Source organism: Plodia interpunctella, chromosome 21 (genome assembly GCF_027563975.2).
Source record: "Plodia interpunctella isolate USDA-ARS_2022_Savannah chromosome 21, ilPloInte3.2, whole genome shotgun sequence".
Taxonomy (NCBI): Eukaryota; Metazoa; Arthropoda; class Insecta; order Lepidoptera; family Pyralidae; genus Plodia; species Plodia interpunctella.
In genome coordinates, this window is record NC_071314.1 from 3,671,193 (window position 1) to 3,695,403 (window position 24,211).

The 24,211-nt window shown below is 32.4% G+C and overlaps 3 protein-coding genes across 3 annotated transcripts; 1 reads left to right on the top strand and 2 right to left on the bottom strand.

Annotated features, from left to right (window-relative positions):
- Positions 1 to 49: 49 nt before the first annotated feature.
- Positions 50 to 4,228, top strand: Dlish (Dachs ligand with SH3s). Its single transcript, XM_053761479.1, has 7 exons — positions 50 to 244; positions 762 to 955; positions 1,234 to 1,421; positions 1,804 to 1,970; positions 2,405 to 2,503; positions 2,924 to 3,072; positions 3,442 to 4,228. The coding sequence occupies exons 1-7, from the start codon at positions 196 to 198 to the stop codon at positions 3,604 to 3,606; spliced, it is 1,011 nt and encodes a 336-aa protein (XP_053617454.1). The 5' UTR covers positions 50 to 195; the 3' UTR covers positions 3,607 to 4,228.
- A 309-nt stretch (positions 4,229 to 4,537) lies between these two features.
- bonsai lies at positions 4,538 to 6,838 on the bottom strand. The gene is made up of 5 exons (XM_053761480.2): positions 6,527 to 6,838; positions 5,903 to 6,036; positions 5,542 to 5,615; positions 5,121 to 5,242; positions 4,538 to 4,885 (listed from the first exon to the last, which is right to left on the bottom strand). Exons 1-5 carry the CDS (start codon positions 6,712 to 6,714, stop codon positions 4,576 to 4,578), a joined length of 828 nt encoding a protein of 275 aa, XP_053617455.1. The 5' UTR covers positions 6,715 to 6,838; the 3' UTR covers positions 4,538 to 4,575.
- Positions 6,839 to 8,100: 1,262 nt separating this feature from the next.
- On the bottom strand, positions 8,101 to 24,207 carry Tango5 (Transport and Golgi organization 5). The gene is made up of 10 exons (XM_053761179.2): positions 24,064 to 24,207; positions 22,352 to 22,632; positions 19,194 to 19,294; positions 17,754 to 17,867; positions 16,974 to 17,073; positions 15,461 to 15,642; positions 13,752 to 13,952; positions 12,987 to 13,211; positions 11,844 to 12,145; positions 8,101 to 11,266 (listed from the first exon to the last, which is right to left on the bottom strand). The coding sequence occupies exons 2-9, from the start codon at positions 22,538 to 22,540 to the stop codon at positions 11,878 to 11,880; spliced, it is 1,380 nt and encodes a 459-aa protein (XP_053617154.1). The 5' UTR covers positions 22,541 to 22,632; positions 24,064 to 24,207; the 3' UTR covers positions 8,101 to 11,266; positions 11,844 to 11,877.
- Positions 24,208 to 24,211: the final 4 nt, after the last annotated feature.

Below are 24,211 nucleotides of genomic sequence, written 5' to 3' on the forward strand. Positions count from 1 at the left end.
CATCAAAAGTAAGCGAGTGAGTCTTGAGAAACAAAACGTGTTCAAAAAACTTGTTTGGTGAACTTTTTTGACAGGTAGAAACCGTGTGAAAATCGTAAAATGTTGTAAAACGGTGAATTATGTGAGGATTCAACAATGTTTTTATAAAAACATTGGTTATATATGAGGAATGCGTTAAAATAATATCAACACACGATGGCATTCCTATGTCCAGTGAGGATACGAAGGGGGAAAAAGAAGAAATGTGAGTACCACGAAGCTTCGTAAGTTTTTTAAGTCATTGACCCCGTATACTTTCTACATAATTAGAAATATATTGAAAATTTAATTTTATTCTTATAGTACTTGACGAAAAACAAGTATATATAAGCTTATACCGTGGGAACTTTAGTAATTAAATATCTTATAATTACCAAACATGTTGGTCTATGTATGAGGTTCAAGTTAATGATATCCATACTTATATATAAAGAGAAAAGAGTTGTTTGTAATCAATAAACTCAAAAAGTACTAGTACAATTTGAAATTTGGCACAAAAATAGGCGAAACTTTCAGGATTGAACATAGGCTACATTTTATTATGGTTTTACCTGAGCGAAGCAGGAGCGAGATGCTTTAAAAAAAATAATACACATTTTAGAAATTTCATAATAAAATAACTTACATATGTGTAATCTAGTAGATTATTTTCCAGTGTAGTGCTGCACTAAATCATGACAGCTGGATAGATATAAATGTTATCTTGATGATATAAATTCTAGCCAGCAGTGGAGATTCCGACAAGGATCTATCACGGCCAGGGTCAGGACTCAGTCCTGGCATGGGCCGGATCACGGGGTCTGCAAGTATTGAGACCCTGGTCAGAGTCGGTATTGAAAAGGAACATGGTCTCAGCCCAGATTCCAAGATGGTGGTGCTGCATGACTTTGCACCTTGTGTTGATGATGAACTTGAGGTAAAAATGATACACATGATGTTATTTAAATTGTAAGCACTCTTAAAATAAAATTGTACATATGTTAATGTACTATTTTAGTAGCTAAATTGGAGTTGTGGATTGGAGCTTTGGCATGTTGATGACAATGTAATCTCTTATTGAACAAAAAAAATGTAATAAATTGAGTCTGAATGTAGAAGGCATAGAGATAGTTTTTAAATATTTTATAGTACCTAAATATACATTTTCACATTTATAGGATGGGTGTATTTCATACTTTTTATATAAAATTCCAGGTTAAAAGGGGCCAAATTGTAAATGTATTATACAGAGAGAATGACTGGGTGTATGTGATTGTAGCAGAGTCGAGAAGAGAAGGGTTCATACCACACTCATACTGTGCTCCATGTGAACCTCATGATCTCAAGAAAAAGCTTCCGAGAAGCAGATCCCCTGCAGATTTAGCACACAGAGATGTCTCACAGTAAGCACCTCTTTTATTTATCTATCAAATTAAAGATCAAAGTTTTGTGTGATGACACCATTTTTTTAAAGTGTACTATTGTACATACAGAAAATGATAAATAAATAATTTTATAACTAAGTATCTAACATATATCTACTTGGACCTTATCTTTTGGTAGAAGATACATGTTATCACCTGTTTTATAAATATGAGTATAGAATACAGATGTTTGAATTACAAAGACAATAAAAAAATGCTATATCACATGACATTTCCTAATCATAAAATAAATAAGAAAAAAAACAGGAGATTAAAAATTCTGCACGCATATTGATATACAAGAATATAACTTTTACCTTGTCTCCATTTGAGATCCAGTAATTTTTTAAACGTTTTCCAGACTATCAGTGTCAGATGGAGCAACAAATGACGGGCACTCAGAACTAGGTAGCGAAGGAGAAGCATGTCCCTTCAGCAAAGACCCATCAGGGCGGTACGTGGTACTGTACACATTCACTGCCAGGGATGAGAATGATGTTGATGTTGAACGAGGAGAATTTGTTACTGGTTAGTTAAAGTATATGTCTTACTGGTCTCTCAGAGATTTCCAACAGATGTTTCGAATCTTCATTTAAAGTTATCTTACGTAGAAAACATTTTCTCATACAAACAAGGTAGCCTTTTTAATGAACAGACAGAAGATAGACTTTTGCATTTATAATGTTAGTATGGATATCTATATCTAAAACTTCTCCAAGAATTAATCAACCTGCTTACATAACCTATCGACACTTTCGCTATCATTAGAAATTTTATTAGCTTGAATACTTATATTTAATTTTATTCTAATTTGATGACTATTTACATTAATTTAAATTCACTGGTTCTTGTTAAAATAAAATTATTTTTTACTCATACGGTACCCATGGCGTCGTAATATGTTCAAAACTGAGTACCTAAAATTTTATGAACATATTTTATTTTCGGATCATGAATTTCAGTACTCAATAGAGAAGACCCAGATTGGTATTGGATAGTGAGAAGCGACGGCCAAGAGGGATTCATACCATCCGGCTTTGTTTACCCAGCAGTAGTACAAGGTAAGCATTTTTTTTGTCTGATAATTTTTTTTAAAATGCTATTTTCAGTCTCAATACCCACAAAATAAAGTGCTCACTGTGATATAAAGTCTTCATCAATGTAAAAGCTAGGTTCATGTCGATGGTGTTCCTTCCATATTTCTTTTCATTATCTGTTATTACTGTTTCCCCTTCAAAAATTTGAATAGAAAACTAACCACTTGATAAATCTGCCTGATATGATTGGTGAATTAGCCCTATGTAACAGCTGTGAAATACAATTATTACCCTATCTATTCCATAGCGTTAAACATTGTGTGGGCCTATAAATGGCCGAATGTTTCTAATTTGTATCTATTAAGTATGGCTTTTGGTGTTGGTCTTCCAAATAAAATACATATACTATAAAATAGGCCCTATGAATTTTAATAATGTTTTCAGCCACTCAGCAAGACAACAGTCAGCAATTGCTGTCGCCGCCGGCTTCGAACCCCAACACCACAATGTTATCCACAACCACCGCGCTCACCGCCCCGGATAGCGACGGCCGCTACCACGGCACGGAGCTAGTTATGCTCTATGATTACAAGGTAAATAATTACACTCATCATAGTTACGTTTATAGTTGGCTTTAGTGCTTCTGAAAATGAGGCTTAATTCGAGAATAATCCTTACTTTTGACAGCTTTCTTTGTAGGGAAATTTTTCTCACTGCTTTGAAATCTAATTTTATTAGCCGGAACAAATTACTGAGTAATTTAAAGATTATAAAATTTAAGTTTCGAATGTGTTTGCACAAAAAAATGTAAATATTTTTTAAAATCTAATTTCATTGTGAAGTCAAACTATAAATTTTTTTTTGTCGATATATGATTTTTTAAATAAAAGTTTGACTTCTTGGACTACTATACAACCACAGTTATTTTTAACTTGTGATCATGATTTCTCTTTGTCGTGTAGGCACAAGCGCCGGACGACCTGTCGGTGAAGCGCGGCGAGTGGGTGTACGCGGACCTGACGCAGCAGACGGTGGAAGGCTGGCTGTGGGCGCACGCGCCCAAGTGTCGCCGCTCCGGCTTCATCCCCACCGCCTACGCGCGCGCGCCGCACACCACCGAGCTGTGACGTCACGCTCCCGCTACACCAGCTATAGCGTCCACACACGAGAAGACGTAGTTACATTACTCTCCGATATGATGCTGTAGATAATATTGGAACCAATACTCCCAAGAACATAATAGTTTCTTCGGCTCCGGCTACATGGTTCGACTTTCAATATAACATTTACATGAATACAAACATGTTGTCAATTTATTATTAAAATCATACTTTATGTAATTACTCAAAATGCCTTAATCTTAGCCTTTTAATTATGGCCATATATTGTTTTTTTATTATGTAAATTTAGTTAAGATTGTCTTCCGTAGTCGTAAGTTTCAACATTCCGATAACTACTGTATATTATCCGTCCAAATTCGACTGAATTTCTTATTACGCTTTTTATGTATTTTAAAAAAGTGGTCTGTTTTACTGCTTTGTGATAATTTAGATTAACCTAAATGTAACATATCAGACAGCGCAAATAATGTATTTAATATGGCTGTAACTTACCAATCATATCTAGCAGTTAGTCAGATTACAATGACTTAGATTTGATATTTTACAAGAAAGCGGTGAAACAGACCCCAAATCTTGTGATTACATAAGATATTTTGTATTTGTATGAATAGACGTTATAAAAATACTATATAGATTTTGTTTTTTTTTAATCCTATATTCTCTAATCTAAACCCCAATAACAAAAGTGCTTAGTAACATTGTAATATCTTGTTACTTGGATTAACACAGGGTACGGGAAATGATGATATTCCCGTAGTATTAGGACAGAAAGCCTGATAGCCAGTGTCACATTACAAAGTAGATGGCACTACTGTGCATAAAATTAAAAACGTATTTTTTAAAGAATTACTAAGAATGACAAACCGTGGGGTGCTGCTAGTATTATTTTGCAATATGCCCAATACATAAAGTTTATTTTTAATAATTAAAAAATATCTTGTGGCATCTACTATTATTTATTTACAATTGCAAGGCTCAATCCAAATCTAGCACCAGATCCTTCTTCTTTTTCTTCGCTTGTTGTTTGATCTGATCTTTGATCTTCCATTCCTCCAGCTGTTTCTCAATCTTCTTAATATCTTGATCAGTAATCGTTACTGGCAGCTTGAGTTCCATTTGTTCGCTCTTGATGAACTTCAATGCTTTCAACTTATCTTCGAGGAATGGCCCCTGTTGACTTTCCAATAAGTTCCGGTAATCAGCAAGCTTTTTGTCTCGTATTTCTTCACAGTGCAGTTCTGTCAGCTTCCTCAGTGACTCTTTGCGAGATAATTTGTGATATGATCTAGAAAAAAATAAATTTTAAAATTACTTTATACAGTAACCATGTAGTAGTAGATAATGAAGTAATAATGAGGAAGGAAAATTATACAGTTAGGTAACTTAAATATTATTTCATAGATTCTAGCTATATTATACAATGTGTATTACAATACTTAGGAAAAGAAATTACTTTTTTAAATAAATTACTATTGTTAAAACAAAAGCTCTCATATGATATAAAATAGTCACACACTTACTCCGGGAATGCTTTATATTCAATATTTAGTTTCTCTAGCAGCCATTCAAACTTCTTGTAGTCATACTGGCGTAGAAACTTTAGTAGTTTCTTCCTTTTGTCAATGAGTTCTTGGACTGTTTGCTAAAATAAAACAAAATAAATGACAAGATGTTAACTTTAGCTTTTACTCAAGTATCTTTCTGTTATAAATGTTAAACGTCATACGATTTTTATAAATAATATGTGGGTACCTAGTGTAAGACTTGAGTCAAAGGCTGGCTGCGCCCAGTCGAATATACACAGTCAAATACACCGGTTGTTTTACTCAATTTCTCCCTCAACATATATAATACTTTCATTGAATCTGATTAGGAATTTTTGTTTCGTTTTTTGTATAAGTAACTAACTAACCGAAATAAAAACCTCAAAATTATAATTACCTTTGCTTTCACATTTTTGGGAAATTTCTCCATGGTGCTCTGAAGACATCTAATATGGCCCGTGATTCTGGCAACTGCAAATATAAAACTATTTTGTCAAAGAGAACACTTTTGTAAAGTAATCCAATGAGTGTTTTAACACTTTGTACACTAAAAAATTTACATGCTGTGGAATTGCTTATTTAATTTCTTTGCTTGTTGACCTCTTCAACAACATCAGAATTAGATTTTCCAGAACAATTGATAGGGCACTTGCTAAATATGAACAATATATTCTTTACCCTTGACATGTCCCATGGAGGGTTTCCCAGTCAACCAATTTCAGCATATTAAAATAACAAGATTCTGTAACTACACTTACTTCTTGTTTCCGCTGTTCTTTCATCATAATTATGTCTTCTCACTCTGTCTATTAATTCTTGTATAACTAAAGCATTATATTCCTTTTGGCCCATATGTGCTACAGAAAATATTTTTTTTACTGCATCTGATGCACTGAAAAGAAGAATTTGTTATCAAATTATACTTATTCAAAATTATTTATGGTTCTAAATAACTGAAAACTCTTTATTAACATTTACCTTACAAAGTGGTACAAAAAGTGCCAGTCAAACAATTGTTTATCTATTGTGTCCTCATTCTGCGTGATCGAAATTGCTTATACATATTTGCCTTGCATAGTTATTAAAATTAACATAGTTAGTAGTAGTTAGAATAGCACGACACCATATCAAGGTGTTAAACAAGGTGACTAATGGCAATGCTATTGGTGTTTTATTGTCTATGTGGCCCACATAGACAACAACAGTATTTCCAAAGAGGATTGATAGCAAGCAGGTGTTTTGTTGCAAAATCACAACAAATGGTCAAAATTTATTTTTGTTTGCCCGAAGGCAACACACGACGGTGAGAGTATTTACATGTTTATTTTCAATAACTACCTAACATTGCATCTAATAGTAAACAGCTAGATGAATGTACTCACTCTTTTATTTCCTCGCTTTGGGCATATTCTTTAGCTACTGCATCTGTGGGAATAGGTGGAAGGCCCTCTAAGTCCCCAGATCTTTCGGCTTTGTAAGCAGGCACATAGGGAGGCCTCACCCATTTCACTTTTACTTGATTTTTTATGCCTCGAGATTGAATTAAACAAGTCGTGAAGCGACGTAACATTATTGGCGATGAATTGGGAAGCAATTATTACAAACTAGCCAAAAATATTAAACGTATTTCATACATAACCTAACTAGAAGAAAACACAAGTCCTGTTTATTTTGACTTGGTGACTGTGTCAATTGTGTTGTCACTGTCATTTTCGTCGAAGTTTAACTCAAAATGTTGCCATGTACAACAACAATAGAGCCTTTTGAAGAACGGTTTCAGTTTTATTGCCGTGGTCGTTAGGTTTTTTATTGACCTATGTAATTAGCACAAGCATAATATTTTTTTAGTTCCGTGTTGGCAAATTTTAGCCTTGTGCTTTTTATTTCGTCTTTATTCATACTTATAAAATCCATGAATATCAGACGGATGAATGAATGAATGAATGAATGAATGAATGAATGAATGAAATATTTATTTGCACACAAACACGGTATATATACATGTATAGGACAAATATGTCTTTAAATCGGACAAGCGTGTTGCGCCAACAATTGGCATGCAAATGTTTAAAGTTATTTATTTAAAAATACATAAAAAGTTCTAGTTAATTAATAATCAAATGTTAGGTTAGGTATATTAAAAATTAAATAAAAAATAAAATAAAAATATGTCAAGGATTAAAAAATGAAGTCAACATAATAAAATAAATAAATTTGAGGGCGCTACCTTATGTCAAAATTTAAAACTAATAAACTCGTCAATGGTGTAAAAACAATGGGTGACCAGAAAAGTATGAAGTTGTTTTTTAAACTTCGTAAATGGCAGTGACTTTAAACTCTCTGGCAAATGGTTGTATATCTTTACCGCCATATTATAGCTATTTTTTCTAAAAGACGTGGTAGTGTGAGGTGGTACAACTAAACGATTTGGGTATCTTAATCCAGAAGGGTACGGCAACTTTGTAAATAATTCTAAATTCATCTTTACAAAAATACAAATGTCCAATATGTACATACAAACTAATGTCAAAATTTTTAATTTCTGAAATAATTGTCTACAGCTATCCAATGGTCTAGCGCCACATAAAGCTCTCACACATTTTTTCTGTATAAGAAAGACATCATTTAAATCCACTGAATTTCCCCAAACGACGAGTCCATACCGTAAAATGGAGCAAACATAGCCATGGTAGGCAAGGAGTGCTGTTTCTTGGCCACAAGTGTTCCTTAACCGATATAGAGCATAAACAAACCGGTTTATTTTTTGACACACGTTTTCAACGTGTTCTTTCCACGACAAATGTTTATCAACTGTGATTCCTAGAAACTTTGTCGAAACACACTCTGCAATTTGTTCTCCATTATACGTTATGGACAGGTCTTGAGGTCTACCATTTTTATTAATCTATACGGACAGTCTATTTAGTCTAGATGTAGGCAAATAAAAGCTACAAAGTGAACATTATTTTTCATTTATTGCTCTTCAGAGTATGAAACCTCAAACTTACAAACTTTATAAGCATTATTTTGTACTAAATGTACCACTCCACATGACTGTACAGTTACACACTATAAACCATGCTTATATGCTTAACTTACTTGAAACAAACTCGAAAATAAAATACAACAATATTTAAAAACCATGAAAACAATCCCTGGCCTTATATACTTCTGTGCCAAAACAAAACTTATGATGATTATAAAATTTGGTTATAAGTTAAATTATTCACGAAATAAATTTTATAGCAAATTATATCTGCCGAGTAAATTATAGTAGTAGTTAATAATAATAGTAGTCTACAAATAATGAAATAGTACAATCTCTAACAGCACATCTTCCTACGTAATCATAAATTATCCATAAATTGATTTATTAAATATTACATTAGATTAAAAAATATTGAAATTAACATATCCGAAAAATACACTTGTGCAGACTTATAATAACATGAAACACATATCGCTAAACACCAAAAACTTTTATGAAATCACAATTCTGCATTCATGTTAGTTTTTCACATTAGTATGGAATGTAAAATACTGACTAAATACATTTATGGAAAATATGCAAAGCATGCATGCGTGCAAAAATGCATGCATTATCTACTTCTATTTTCTGCATGACGTTACAAAACTCATCTTATTTAATACATACTAAATTGTTTTAATCAAGGGACATAATATCGCTTATAATATTTAAAAACTACAAACGATAAATTTACCGAAATTAGAACTTTCCTTTTTCAAAATTCTTATAATACTGAGCTTATTCTGCTTACTCATATTTCACTATTAAAATGTCTTTATAATTTATACTAACCGACTAAATTAAACCTGTACATAACGGAAATAAAGATATTTGTGTCTTGACTGTAAAGTGACCCACCGAGCACCAGGGAATACAAACCTCAAAAGAAATAAGCAGGACTCAGGGGAATTTAAGAACTTATACAGACGCATACAGTTTATGACAGAAATACCAAAGTCAAGGCTTAAATTAACGGTAAAAGGTTTTCCATTTGACTAAAATCTTCAATATTTGATTTTGTTATTATGGACTAGGTTTATGAAATGTTCAAAACAATTAAAGGAACAGCACCAAAAGCTTATTTCTTGGAATAGTATTAAACAAAGTAAGATTTACTATAGACTGTAGTTTATAAAAAAACATTGATATAATTCGATTCACATAAAAAGATTTCATCGTTTGGCACACAACCAGTTTCATTGGCTCTTCATTTTATTGATCATTATTATTCATTTCCTCTTTCGTAACAAATGTGGAACACAATAGAAAGTCGGAATAACAAAAAGTGATTTTTGTATGCTTTCATATTCTCATTTTACAGTGTCATTTTCAAACATATCCAATCGTAGAAATAAATAATAAATCAAGGTATAAATGATTATCATATTTCTGTCAATGAGATGGTTTTCCTGTATTTCATGCTTACACCTACAGTCTACATAACTCGAGGTATATAATTACACAAAGCACTTCATTCTAATATATGAAATTATATATACTCATCGCTTCAGACTGATATAATCTAAGTATATACATTCAAAAATAAGCACGTCACACAACTAGGTATTCACACAGTAGGTAATGGTGCTAAGAGTATAAATTTCATACTAACATAACGATAGTAATTCATTTCTGATCGTATCTACTTTTCGATTGTAGACTCTGATACTAAATATGTAGAACGAAACATTTTAGTATCAAACCAGTATTCTAAATAGGTTTTTGTATCGGTCCCATGTAAGCCTCAATCCAGCTTATTTCTACAAATCAATCATAAAGTGCGATAAAAAATTGTAGGACATAATTACGAATGATCATTACACGCAGCAATGTGATCTTGATACATTTTATTCCTACATTTTTGTGATTCGATTAAAACCTCGATGTTGCCAGGTTTAAGTTTCAATTAACTACCATTTCCTACATTTTACGTCGCCCTGTACAAGTAATAGGCCGAACAAAGCGACCCACTGCCAAAGACATAAAGGCAAGATAGTCTCGGTCAGGCGATAGCTGATATCTAAGATAAATTTTTACACAGCATATGAGTTATTAATATAGACACATTGAGAAGACGTTTAAAATGTTATGCTATAGTTACACCTTGGCAGAAAAAGTTTTCCACTCTTCGAAAGTCAATAATGAACCAGGGAAGATACAGTCAACAAAATTAAAGAAATAACCAGATAATTTGAATAAATTGAAGTTGCATTATACGAAAAGTGCAATCATTACATGTTACACGTACCCGTATTGTTATTATTTTAACTTTCACAGAATTAGTTATTTCTAAATTTTGTCGACTGTAAGTGACAGATTTCTTTGCAAAGTTATGTGTAACATAAGATGGCCATCAAATACTAGTTTTGAGTTGTCAGAAAGACAATAGTATAGCATGAAACTTTACAGTTTATTAGATTTATCACTTACATTATTTTCTTATTGACAATTCACTCAGTAATTTTACATATTACAGATGTAGACTTCAGATAATATACCCTCAGATTTACTTTTATCTTATAATATAATTTTTAACACAGGTCGCTATCACACCAGCTGTTGGACTTTTGCAATTATTTTCACGAACGGAAACACAGAATTTTTTTTCATTGTCCAAGAGGGAGGAGTTTCTGCTTTTTACCAACCAGATTGTGCCACTGGAACGTCAGCTTACTTAGACGGAGAAAACTATAGACTTCGTCATATTTTTCGTTGCGCTCATACAAGAGATATGAAGGAGAGAAATGCGTATTAGAAATTCACAAGAAACGAGATACAACGTTAATATCTTTGTGTATGGAAGCTGTCACATCGATGTCTATAGTTTTCTATGTCCTGGTCTGACAGCTCGCTGCTGACATCTGACGAGTATAATGTGCAGAAAACCCGCTAAGACATCACTCGCTTTAAACAAAATCGCGAGGCACAGCCAGTTAAGAGTATAATCTTACAAGTTTACATCTGTCATGCGTAACAGTTAATGTAGTGGATGTAATGACTGGTATCGTTTAAAATGTCTCTGTACGTAGGTAACAATAATATCCGCTAGATGTCGCGAGGCGTTACCGCGCGCGCTCCGCTGTCGCGAGCTGGACTGTAATATATTTATTTATTTATTATACATATATAAAACTCTTGCGTTACTGCGTGCCTGACTGACAGACAACGCACAGCCGAAACTACTGGGCGTAAAAAACTGAAATTTGGTGTGTAGGACAGCGTAGGAGAGTACTAAGAAGGGATTTACTGAAATTCCCACGGGAAACGGATTTTTACTCACATCAAGTTGTGGGCAAAAGCTAGTACTTATATAAAACGTGCTGCGTATAGCGTTATAATAATATATATAATTTATTTATATATTTATTATATATAAATAAATAATAAATATCTTCGATATCCTACTAAGGTTATAAATGCGAGAGTTTGTGAGAATGTATGTTTGCTACTCTTTCACACAAAATCTACTGGACCGATTGTTACGAAATTTGGTAGACAGGTAAAATATAATAAAATATATTAGGTAAAATATAAGCTGGAATAACATATAGGGAACTTTTTATTCCCGAAATTACCACGGAAACGAAGCCCGGGGCGCAGCTTGTGTTATACATACATATAGGATATCAGAATACATATAGGATTCATCAAGAAGAAAAAAATAAACTTACCGAGTCCACCAAAGGAGTCGCCTCTCTTCGACCCCTATTCCCTTTTCTTGCCCTTCTTCTTACCCATCCGTTTACTATAATTCTGCGCAAGCGCATTGACTATCGACACTACGAAATAGACTACCATAGCTAATACGAATTTCTCTAGAAGGCTCGATAGCATAGAGCCTTGATTTGACGATTCTATATGAGGTCCTTCGTTTTTGTGAAGACGCGATTTTTGGTTGCGAAGGAATTCTAATAATGGTTCTTCTAGTCTCGGCCCCACGTACGGTATCCTCTCTACCCAGGAGAGAACTTGACTGAAATTAATAAAAAATATCAATTATTATTTAATTTTATTATAACATTTTTTGAAGATGTTCATCAATATTATTTATTTTATATACATAATATATTTATTTATAGGTGAGATCAACTAATATTACAGTTTTTCTGTTTGTTACGCTTATATGTGTATATGTTATATATAATATGTTATACCTAGATATAGTTAATGACTCGAAACCAACACACACACCACACAACCAACACAGCTAATGCCGGCGGAGCTACAGGTTTTATTAAAGTCGGCTAAAGGCACCTGACATAACTTTTACAACCACCTACTCACATTTAGTGGAAAGTAGTAGCATACACTGAAGTACTTGTATGCAATAATATTAATTTTCTCTCTCACTCATCATCACTACCACTCGATTGAAACTCGACTCCAAAACGAATGTGTAATTTTTCCAAGCAGCTCATCGGATGACATAATTCCGTAGTGTTGCATGGTACATACTAAACAATTCATCTAACAAGTCGATCTATTTATTTAAAACCTAAAAGATTTTTAATATTGTTATGATAATAACTTGAGTAATAACTTAAGACATAAGGTACCTTAAGTAGGGACTAAATAAATTAATCAACTTGGTAACATGGATCTCACAACTTTTTACGGTAGAAAAACTGAGCTTGTTTTTGAAGGCATATTAATTTTCTCTCTCACTCATCATCATACAATTTAAGAGGGATGCTCTTGCCAGTGGAGTTACTTCCATTGCTTTCTCTCTCATTTCTTCACTTCATGATATAAGACGACTAATTTTTACAAAATTTTTCTTCTTTAGTATGCAAAAACTAGTATGAAATACTTACGAAACGAGTGTCTCATTGAAGGCAATAATCACAAACATCTTCTGTATGTGCATCTTAATGATAGCCTTGCCGATGACGGTAGCCCCGAAGAATGTCCAAAACGGCACCAGAAAGTGTCCGCAAGTTAACCCGGCCAAATCAAATAGCGGGTTGGGAACGGACGCGCACGCTAGGATGCCCGCGAACCCGACGCGTTCTACTAACTTTTGCACCATTATCTTTGCTCTGAAAATTAAAAAAATTTATGTGTGGTAAAATTTGTACTAACAATGTGGTATCGCAAGGTGATTTTTTAAAAAGTTAGTGATACTGCTACAGTTTTTTATTAGACAAAAATTATTCTAATATCTACTAATGAATATTTTTCCATAATGCCACATGTTATTATTCGTAAAACATTATAATATCAATATAATATACCGAGTATTCAAAAATATTAGAATGTTTTTACGGACATGCGCTGGCAACACTATAGAATAATGTGGTGATTCACCTAAACGTACATCAAATATAAACACATTATCAAAGTATACAAGTCAATTCTAGAATCATGGGTTCAGCGACCCCTTCAGATAACCTCCCAGCTCAAGCTATGAATCACGGTAATTCCCCGCATTGCAGATTACGTAGGTACACATCACGACATATAAACATACAGTACAATGTTTCCCAAACAAACGAATGTTCTGATATTTTCGTCAGAAAACTTTTTTTTTATGACCAGTTTGAAGTATATTTTTTTTATAAAAAATAATATAGCTATACCTGCCAGTCCTAGAGTCGTCATTAGTGTTAAGTTCAGCGACCCCTCCGCCAGACAGCCTCGCCGCGCGCGCCATGAAGTAAGGCGGCAACTCCCCTAGGGCTGTCCCGATGCCCCACATCATCGACTCCACTCGGACCTTTGCCATTATATTCCATATCGTCACTGGATTGTTCGGGTCCAACTCTGCTGGACAAACTATGCTGGAAGTTTGAAAAATTAACATATTGTTAATTAAACAAATGAATGCGGGTCATACCAAAAAAAATAGGAAAATCATAGCTTCTTCTGACTTCAAAATTTAAAGATTTATTTTTTACTCGGTGCTTTGAAACGTCAGCAATTTTTAATCTAATCGCCTATAGGCATCTGATATGACAACTTGACATACTATTACGAGTGCCGCCATCAATTTGCAGCAGTCGTAACACATTATAGTGGTCGAAATATAGTAATTTAATGCTATTTTCCAAATGTAGTAATTAATCATAGAAAATAATATATTCAGTAGATTTGAAACGCTACTTTTCCGCAAATTTGATTGCGATTGATAAGCCCGTACCGTAATAATTGGAACCGCAAACTGCAATACCATTTATCAAGGAATTCAGTTAAAAAGGTAAAATTAAAATGTTTAACATGTTTTAATGGGGGCCTGTATAGCGACACTTGATCGGTTATTTCAATGGAAAAATAAAGTAATAGTAGAAATAAATTCTTTTAATATACATTAATACATTTATGAGAATAATCGTGACTAAGTACGGATGTATGTTACTCTCTCACGCAAAAACTACTAGTCGACTAGTAGTAGTAAATCCGACTAGTAGTTTTTGAGAGAAGAATAACACATACCACGTTATTTGCTGGTTGACCCAGTTGAGGCCGTACCAGCGCAGGGAGTTTATCTGCTATGACACTGATATGAAGATTGCCGCGAATGCGCAAGTTCCTTTCGCAGCTAATTATATTATTGATCTAAAATAAATCTAAAGCTATCACTTTGGAGCCGGTTGAATTTGAAGTCAAAAATAGACATCGAATCAAACAAGTTTTTAAAGCAACACAGCTTTCTCTGCTATCTTAATAAATTTCCCTATGTTATAGAGCATTGACAAACAAAATATTGATTCACACTCGTCAGTTTGTACTTTGTATCACCTTGTGCTGTTTTTTACAGCCTATAGAGGTCATAGTCTCACTCATTTCAACAAAGTTTTGCCGCATAAATTAACTTCAAGACAAAAACTATTTATATTACTGTTTCTTGAGAAAAAAGGTACTTTTATGAATCTGTTTCTCGCTTCAAATTTAATATCTTTATTCAACTTATGGCGATAGACATCATTTAATTACATGCAAAATTTACATAATAGTGTACTGCCTACTTCAAAAGCGCAGATAAGAAGCTTGTAACCAGAAAAAAAATGGAGAAAATCGATATGCCTGTCAAAAACAAATGACTTACTTCTGCCATTAACACATATAATAACATCTAGCCTTCGAACACATTTGTGCGTTCAAATATTGAAAAAACAAAACTGTAATCTTATCACGCGCAAATAAAAACGTCAAACACATTTTTATTTACTCGCGTCAGTATACGCCACATTCGAAGACCGCTAGCGTAACTGCCCATTAATATAGCAAAATATTGACAAAACAAAACTTTCATTTTATCACGGGAAAATAAACAATTGAAAACACATACTCGTTAGGATACGGCGGCTCAGGGAAGTTGAGTGCGCCGCACTCGTAGGCCGCTAGCGTGACGCGGGCTATGTGCGGGCCGAGGTACAGGAGGAATGTGTGCAGCCCTGTCCCGAGCCCGACCGAGCTGCAAACCCCAAGCACCACCCACCAGCCCCACCATGCTAGCGTAGACACCACCAACTGAAAATTTCCATTCGAATTACAGGCGGCTTACTGTGTTAACGGTCAAAATTGCGCAATATCAATGAATGACAAGAATACATGACCAAATTGAAAAGTACCACTTTCTCCTCAATTTTACACAGCTATACTGACTCTTTCACCGGGCCAGATATCCTCTGTGTTCATTAATGTTGCACAATATAATTGATCAAGGGGCCGCCTAAGCGTTACCGTTTACAGTACACCTTAGGAAGAAAGGAATTCCATTTTTAAAAGAATCGTCTCCTTATCAATATCTAGCAGGAGATTAGTTTTATTGCCTGTGTAAGGCGCGCAATACAACGAGAAACGCTGCCAGTATTTTGACTACGTTGCCTCATTCATATGGCGCGTTTTATACATAGGTAGATTATTGTGTTCTGGATTTAATAGGTAAAAAATTAAACTAATACTTAGTTTAATTGTTTACTGTAATGTACGTGTTACGTGTGATGCAAAAGCAAAAAAAAATGTAACTATTGTAATCAGAAGAGTCCAGTTGTAAGTTTTTTTTATTCTAGATGCGTTAGTAATACGCGTTGCATTGCTATGCATTAAAAGGTAAATACACAGACAATATTGTACTCGAATCTAGTACACAGTCTTGGTAATGCTTATAGTTATGAAGATCACTACGATAATTTCTCAGAAAACGCTAACACAAACAGAATCTACTCAGAATCTGGTATTGTATCGTGGTAAGCCAAGACAATTGAAAAAACGCTAACAGTATCAATATTTGTTGACTTTGACCGGCTGGGAAATGAAGTCGCAAATGTCGCAATAAATCCATGATAAGAAATATACGCTCTACATAACTAGGACAATTCGTTACATCATATCTGTGGAGCTAGCTCCACAAAAATTTTACAGAAAATAATCACCAACCATGGTTCTCCTGTGATCGAAAAGTCCCAGGTTCGAATCCTATTCGTGCCAAATGATAAAATTGATATGAATTTGTATACCTATTTGGCTCATAGTAGTAAAATAGTTTTTATAAACCACCACTTGTAAATATAATAAACAACTAAACGCAACCTCATTTATTATTTACTAGCAGCTAGTCTCGGCTTCGCTCGGGTTTAAACCATGATAAATTATACACTTATACCTTCCTTAGGAATCACACTATCAATTGGTGAAAACCGTACAAAATTACGTCCGTTAGTTTTAGATTTTAACGCGTTCATACAGGCAAACACGACAGGGGGACGTCTTTTTATAATATGTAGTTATCCTTACATATTATAAAAAGTTATCCTTACATATTATAAAAAGATATCTACGAACTGGAAATGTAAACTTACATGTACATAGTGCTGGTGAGGTCCGCTGATATGGTAAGAAGAAGCGGTGGCTATCGTCGCCACCACTATTGTTAATGCTAATAATTTATACGCCAATAACCTGAAACAATGGCTCTCATCACACTATGATCCCATCTATCATTCATTTATATAAACTTAATTGAAAAAGATATATAAAGAAACTTTGTATTTGAGATCTGCGATCCGATATCGATCGATGCATAATTGTAGATACATTTTGTAAATGCAATTTTAATTAATGCATCCGCCGCTATTGAACCTAGGAGCCCAGTGTCCGCTACAATGCAACGCTTATGCATATAGTATATGGGAAAGAAATAATATGCAGTAACTAATATAGTAAATAGGAAACAATAAAAATTTCCTGCGCAATAAAATTCAAATTAAAAATTAGAATTAAATTCCATCATCTAAATATGACATATTTATATTTATATGGTAAATATATTTATTAAAGTATGTATATGTATACTAGCTTTTCTCCGTGGCTTCGCCCGCGTTATTTTTCCGGGATGAAAGGTACTTGATGTCCTTCTCCATACTTCAAACTACATAATATGCAAAACTTCAAGAAGATTGGTTGAGTAGATAGAGCAAACAAAGAAACAAACTTACTTCCGCATTTATAATAATAGTTAGGACTAGGATTTTTGGTAAGTACCTTCCCAAAAACCTAAATATACTTCACACTTTCCGGGACAGGTACGTCTACAGACATGATAAGTCCTTGAAAAAGTAGAAATAAATATAGTATATTACCTTTGTATACCGCTTGAGATCAATATAAAGAGCTCCTTGAAGAAGTACTCTATTGTAATTAAGGGTCGCCGCCAAAGCACCAAACTATCTGTATCCATCGTCACAGCTTTGCTCCTACACGAAAAAAAATGGAATTATAGCCACGCAAACGCACAAAATATTGTATCTGATATAATTTGGAAACTGCGCAATACATTTCTAAGTCGGAAATTTGTATTATTTATGCAAAAAAACTAATAATAATTGTATAGGAAGTTTCGTGATATATCTAATAGCATGTATTAAAACTGCTTTCGGATATTATTAGAGTCTTATCAATATGAAGTTGTTATAAAATAACATTTTGTACAGTTTGTGTTTTTTGTTCTTTACAGACAGATCAGACTATCGTTTCCGTGAATGTGGTGCAAGATGCTCTGCAGTTACAGACAGTTGCTTCGCAAGCATAGGTAGATATATAAACCCACCTGTCTGTCTGTATGAACTCAATAAATTCAACAATTTTTGACGGATTTTTGTACCGTTTTCATCAATATATATTTAGTTCCTAAGAAAGGTTTACGTGTATAGTTTATTCTGGTTTCACCCGAGCTACTGGGGCGAGTTTGTTAATTATAATTACACTAGATGTTGCCCGGAGCTTCACTCCCATGGGAATTTTGAAATAAAATATAGATCTTGGACAATGTACCTTTTTAATGGTGAAAGAATTTATGAAATCGATTCGGTAGTATCGGAGATTACCCGCCTAAAACATACAAACTGACAAACGCTTACCTCTTTGTAATAATAGTATAGATTTCGATGACTGTAAGTATTTTATTTATCTATCACAGCAGAGCTATCAAGGCAGGTAGCCTAGTACGAGAGCTAACAGAGCGGCTACCGGTGATAATATTCAATTATTCCCGGTAGCGTATTATCGTGTGAATCCATTCGTAGATCTTACAAGTGCACAACTAAGAGCACGCGACGTAAACACGCTCGGAATTCACTGGAGGTAGCATTTAGTAAACACGCTGCATTTTATAAGATCTTGATCTGAGCTAATTAGGTTTTTTATTAATTTTGTTTACTTTGTACAATATGATATTATATGATGTATTTAATAATTAAATATATTAATATATAGTTCATATATGATGGCTTTTGTATGATAATTACTAAGTTGCTATATAATAAATTGTAATATTATTAACATAGTTTTAAGTATTGCTCACAAACCCAATATGGACAGCAAATAAATTGTGATAATTTGCAATAAATTGATCTAAGTATACATAAAGACAGAGAGAAACGGCTTTGTTTCTAAATATAAACATGGGAGCAAAGCTCCGCCAAAACATTTTGTAGTATAATGTAGATTTGATACTGAACAACTGCTCTTGAACTGTTTTTAATACAAATTATCATTCATTCATTCAAATATAAAATAGTGACCTGATCTCCTTAGGGTAAGGATGGTGGAGTCCGTTGCGCGTGCGCTGCTCGCTATCAGCCTGTACCGCAGCCGCCAGTTTATAATACCCGAGGCGGGCGAGCTGCATACAAAAATAATAAAAATAATTATATCAATATACATATGTATATAGTCAGACGATAAATTCACTTTTCTTTAATTTGTTATATAGTATTTATATACAATGAAAAATCAGATGTTATTTGTTCAGATTTTTTTTATTTGAAATATATAATCTACTAAGAAAATATAACCGTAATAAATGGTTGTGTATGAAGAACGGAAAATAAAAAAATATTTACCAAATAGTTTTGTTTTATTATATTATGCAAACAGACACGCACACAAACATCAAATTACTTTCTTTCATACAAATATGCACTCAAAATTTGTTTTGTTAGATTAGACACAAGTCACGATCACAACTAGTGCTTTACTAAACACAATCATAATTTATATACTTTTTAACAAACAATGCACATAGTATACTTTTTCACTTACATAATAAATAAAAAATTACCAATAGAAAATTAATTATAATGTTATATCTTTACGAGTTCGTCGGTAACTGGTGAGTTTATTTTAGCGCGCCAGTCAGTGAAATGGCTGTGACATCACATCACGCCACAAAAAGTTTCACTTTCAAACTCTCACTCATTTCACTATCATTTCGGGCCGCATAGTGACAGAAATCGAAAGTAATCTTCTTGTAGAAAATTGATTTATTACTTTTTTTTATTAAATAGGTACGAGCGTTGTAGAGTACCTAACTCCGGTATTTATAAAAAAAGTTACAATATATGTAATTTCAATTAATGTATGTTTTGCCTCTATCGCACTTTATAATATTTAACATGGGCAGATAGAGACAACTTAATTTTTTTACGAGTAACATGGCTAAAATAGTTTTTAAATTAAGTTCGCCATTTGATTACAATTTATTTTCAGTTATTTTGCATTAAAGTGTTGTTTTTACTAATTACTTATGGTTTTCTAATTTGACAATTTACACAACAAATTTTAAATTATTTAAATAAAAAAATTAACGTCATTCGATAATAAAGTATAGTATTGAAATAAAAAAAACATTGGTCTACCTACTTACATGACACAGTAGCCTGTATGCGATATTAGACTTATTTATTGTTTCATTATTCACTTAAAAATGCAGATTAACGCTTAAAAATCACTGCTTTATCAAGAAAAAAAAGAAATTCAATTGAATTCGATCGAATATTTTCTTTTGTCCTTACAACAAAGACGTACAAGACGGTTACCGAAAACCGACTGGCTATAACGCGAACGAATAAATATTGGCCAAACAAAAGCGCATTTGTTTACACCTTGTTATAATTAAAACTGGCTAATGGCTGGCTGCAAATAAATTAACTAATTAATTACAATTGTATTTCGGAAAGAAACTGCATATTATTAGGAGCCAAATGTGGCTTTCTTAGGTCGTTTAGTATTTTAATGATCCATAAACAAAAACTAACGTCTATAGTCTTTGTGATACCAATCTTGGGCTACTGTCCAACATATTTATAACAATCAGTTCTCGATCTTGATTTAGCGGCATAGGGGTTATTTTGAAATGTGAATTAAACAATAGAATTACTTTTAAATCAATGTGACTGTGTCCGGCTAGTCCGTACAGTTAAAATAATGCTCTATAACCTTGACATTAGAACATAAATTTAAACGGCAGACATAGTACGGAAATAGAGGAGGTGGCGTGATGATCGCGTGCGCAGGTCTACTGACCTGTATTCGTGGAGTTCGATACTCTGTAGTTAGTCTATTATTCGTAGTATGATAGATAAGTATTAATTTTATTTTTAAGTAGGCTTACAGCGAAATATAGGATACAAACATATGTTTAAATATCTAAAAGTATGCGAATAAGACTCCGCTTATTAAAAACAATAATTTAAGCATGTAATAATATATTATATTTTTTAAACAAATAATATATTTTTTAAACAAATTGTTAATGTTGTTGGTAGATTAAATTTATTTTTTATATTTTTCGAAACTGAAATGAAAAGAACGATAAAATAAATAATAGTATATATTATATGAATAGGTACCTAATTCAAAGATGATATGTAATTTAAATGATAAGGAAAATACGTATTTGAATAGTAAATAGTAGAATATGGAATCCTTAAATCACTAAATAGTTGAATCATGGAATCGAAGTTCTATGATTAAAATATGTAATTTATGATTTTATTTAAATTAGGTAGGTAATATACTTTAAAATGTAGTTACAAATTAATTGTATAACTTTTACATTAATTAATGAATATTATGGATACTAATTCCAGTTCCTGAACGATCGAAATTAGAAGAAAAATATTTTAATTTATCCTAAGATATCATGCCAAAAAACATTTAGTGCTCTAAAATCGAGTGTAAATGTAGGGAGTAGGGAGTTCAGAATGGAATTTATTCATATTTCATTTTGATAACAAAGTTATTACTCAATTGGTTATGATAGAGTTAGTATTTTTGTGTTAGAATGGTTAGCCAACAAACTTTAATTTGATCTATACTTTCTAGATGATATATTTAGGTACTTTGTTTTAGTAGGTACTTATATATTTTGTATATTATGTGATCTTCCATTCTGAGTCTTACTACATATTACTTGGGTACTTAATTTTTGTAAATCAAGTGCAATGTGTATGTGTGTTCGAATTCTACCTGGCAAGCACTCAACAATAACTAAAAGTAATACAAATAGAAAAAAATATAATAAGATATAGCACAATGAAATCTAAAATGTCATGTGATGTGTCTAATTTTTAAAAATACATAAAATACATTTTTGAAAAAAATTCTATGCCTACCTAAGAATTATAATACACAAAAAATAATTTAAATTAGTAAAATAAAAAATTATATTTACAAATCGACTATTGGCAGTAGATAATTTATACAAGAAAAATATGTGTTGCATCATGCATGTATGAAACTCTTAAAAAATTCAACACAAATCTTATCCAAATGTGCCAATAGTCAATGTTTATCTACCAAAACTATAAAAAAATAAAAGATTATAACAATAAGCTTGACAATACAGGCCGGCAAAAAAAATTAAATAAAGCACAGTCAAACTCAGACAGCATTATACCAATTCATTTTTGTTGCCTGTAGAACGCTGCCCCCGTTTCCTGCATTCTGCACGGAGCTGTTCTTTGCTCATTGCTGCCAAAACTTCAGGGCTCAAATTCTGCCGAGTTCTGCCATTTTCGTTAACAGAATTCTGTCTAGGTATAGCTACAGAATTGGCTTGATTTCGTGCACGTCTTGTGCCTGCCATATTTGCTCTTTCTTCTTTTCTTTAATTTCAAAATGCTTCCAGTGTTTGTGTATAAGAAATTTATAACTCCATATGATGTAACTCCTCTCTTCCTTGTAGAATTAGGGAAAATCATTCAAGTATATAATAATAAATACTGATATCAAGAAGTATGCATTGCTGCAGGTAGGGGTAAATTTAAAATTACAAATAATGTTTTAAGTAAAAAATATTTTTGAATAATTAACTATAACTAATTGTCTCCCTGGTATGGAGATAAAATGTAAAGTTTTCATAGGTGAAACAGTCATTTTTACCCATCTTTTTTTTGCCAATATTTTTTTAAATAATGGGAGATTAACACAATAAGCCAGCCAGCTTTAGTAATTAACTAATCACTAAGAGAATCTTGCATTCTCCAGATCCTGCAGGGCATCCTTCCTAAACATACATAATTAATATAATAGTTTACTTATATACTATTCTAAAAGAATTATCTCAATGAAGTAAGATATACTTATATAAAATTGCTTTAAATTTATAACTAGATAGGTAACACTTAGTTAATAAATATGCAAAGAATAATAAATAAAAATCAGTACTAGTTATAATAAAATAAGTTTTATGAATGATTTGAGAACAAATAGGTAAAATGGCTAACAATATATAAACTTAAAATACCATAATGCCAAATTAAATATAAACATGAGAATATATAATAAAATATAATATTGAGTAATTAAAAGATATAACCTGGCTAATTAGAAGTTATTTTCATTAGTGAATTATTATTTCATATTGATGACATTTAAACTTCAAATTGTGATTCAAAGGAATCAATGAATCATCATTATCCTGATAAGTAGTTCTTATTACAATAGCTATGCGGTTCTACTTAATTTTTATCATACATCATATATACTATTTATGTTAGACGTAGGATAAAATTGCTCTTTAGAATAGGACATTCTGGTAGTAACTAGATTAGACAAGATTTTGATAATGCTCTTAGCATTTGCCTCTTACGCTTTACATATTTTAATTGCAATAAAATTTACAAAAATAAATAAATGAACTGATTTAAACAAATAATTCTACTCGTAAAAACAAATACAGGTAACGCACCTCAAGTTTCTTAGAATTGCTGTAAATACTTATATTCATTTAGTGAATATATGAATTTTACTGTTTAGATACAGGCTAATGATAGAAACTTGTTAAAAATATTTATTTAATGTTATGATTATAAGAATGAATTTCTGAGATGTAAACAAGACTAAATCCAATGAAAAGTAATGTTCACAAAATTATTGATTTATATGTATGTTCAGTCAAGTGTAACATTTGTGTCACTGGATTGTTATGATCGAAACATATGATAATATCTAGAAGTTCCAAAAACAAAAAGCTCGTTCAGCCCCTAGTAAAATAAGCATGAGTATTAGTTTAATAGAAAATAATAGGGGACAGTCAGCAAAAATTAAATGCAAAATCTAACCTATTTAAACAATAACATAATAGATAAATAAAACATAGGTACTTACAATTGGATTGAATCCAAGAGAGATAGAATAAAATTAAGATGATGTTAATTTCTTCGTATATTACCTATTAAAACTTCAATGATTAATTTAATTTAAATACATACATTAATCAAACCTTCTTCCACAAGTCATCAAATAGTACTAAACT

Excerpts from the sequence above, each read along its gene's own strand:
- Dlish (XM_053761479.1), top strand. The coding sequence starts at position 196 with ATGGCATTCCTATGTCCAGTGAGGATACGAAGGGGGAAAAAGAAGAAA. Across the intron at positions 245-761 it reads AAGGGGGAAAAAGAAGAAAT|CCAGCAGTGGAGATTCCGAC; the intron begins GTGAGTACCACG and ends TATAAATTCTAG. Across the intron at positions 2,504-2,923 it reads TTACCCAGCAGTAGTACAAG|CCACTCAGCAAGACAACAGT; the intron begins GTAAGCATTTTT and ends TAATGTTTTCAG.
- bonsai (XM_053761480.2), bottom strand. The coding sequence starts at position 6,714 with ATGTTACGTCGCTTCACGACTTGTTTAATTCAATCTCGAGGCATAAAA. Across the intron at positions 6,037-6,526 it reads CAAAGCGAGGAAATAAAAGA|TGCATCAGATGCAGTAAAAA; the intron begins GTGAGTACATTC and ends TCTTCTTTTCAG. Across the intron at positions 5,243-5,541 it reads CCAAAAATGTGAAAGCAAAG|CAAACAGTCCAAGAACTCAT; the intron begins GTAATTATAATT and ends GTTTTATTTTAG.
- Tango5 (XM_053761179.2), bottom strand. The coding sequence starts at position 22,540 with ATGGCAGGCACAAGACGTGCACGAAATCAAGCCAATTCTGTAGCTATA. Across the intron at positions 17,074-17,753 it reads ATCTCAAGCGGTATACAAAG|GTTATTGGCGTATAAATTAT; the intron begins GTAATATACTAT and ends CCATTGTTTCAG. Across the intron at positions 13,953-15,460 it reads GAGCCGCCGTATCCTAACGA|CATAGTTTGTCCAGCAGAGT; the intron begins GTATGTGTTTTC and ends TCAAACTTCCAG.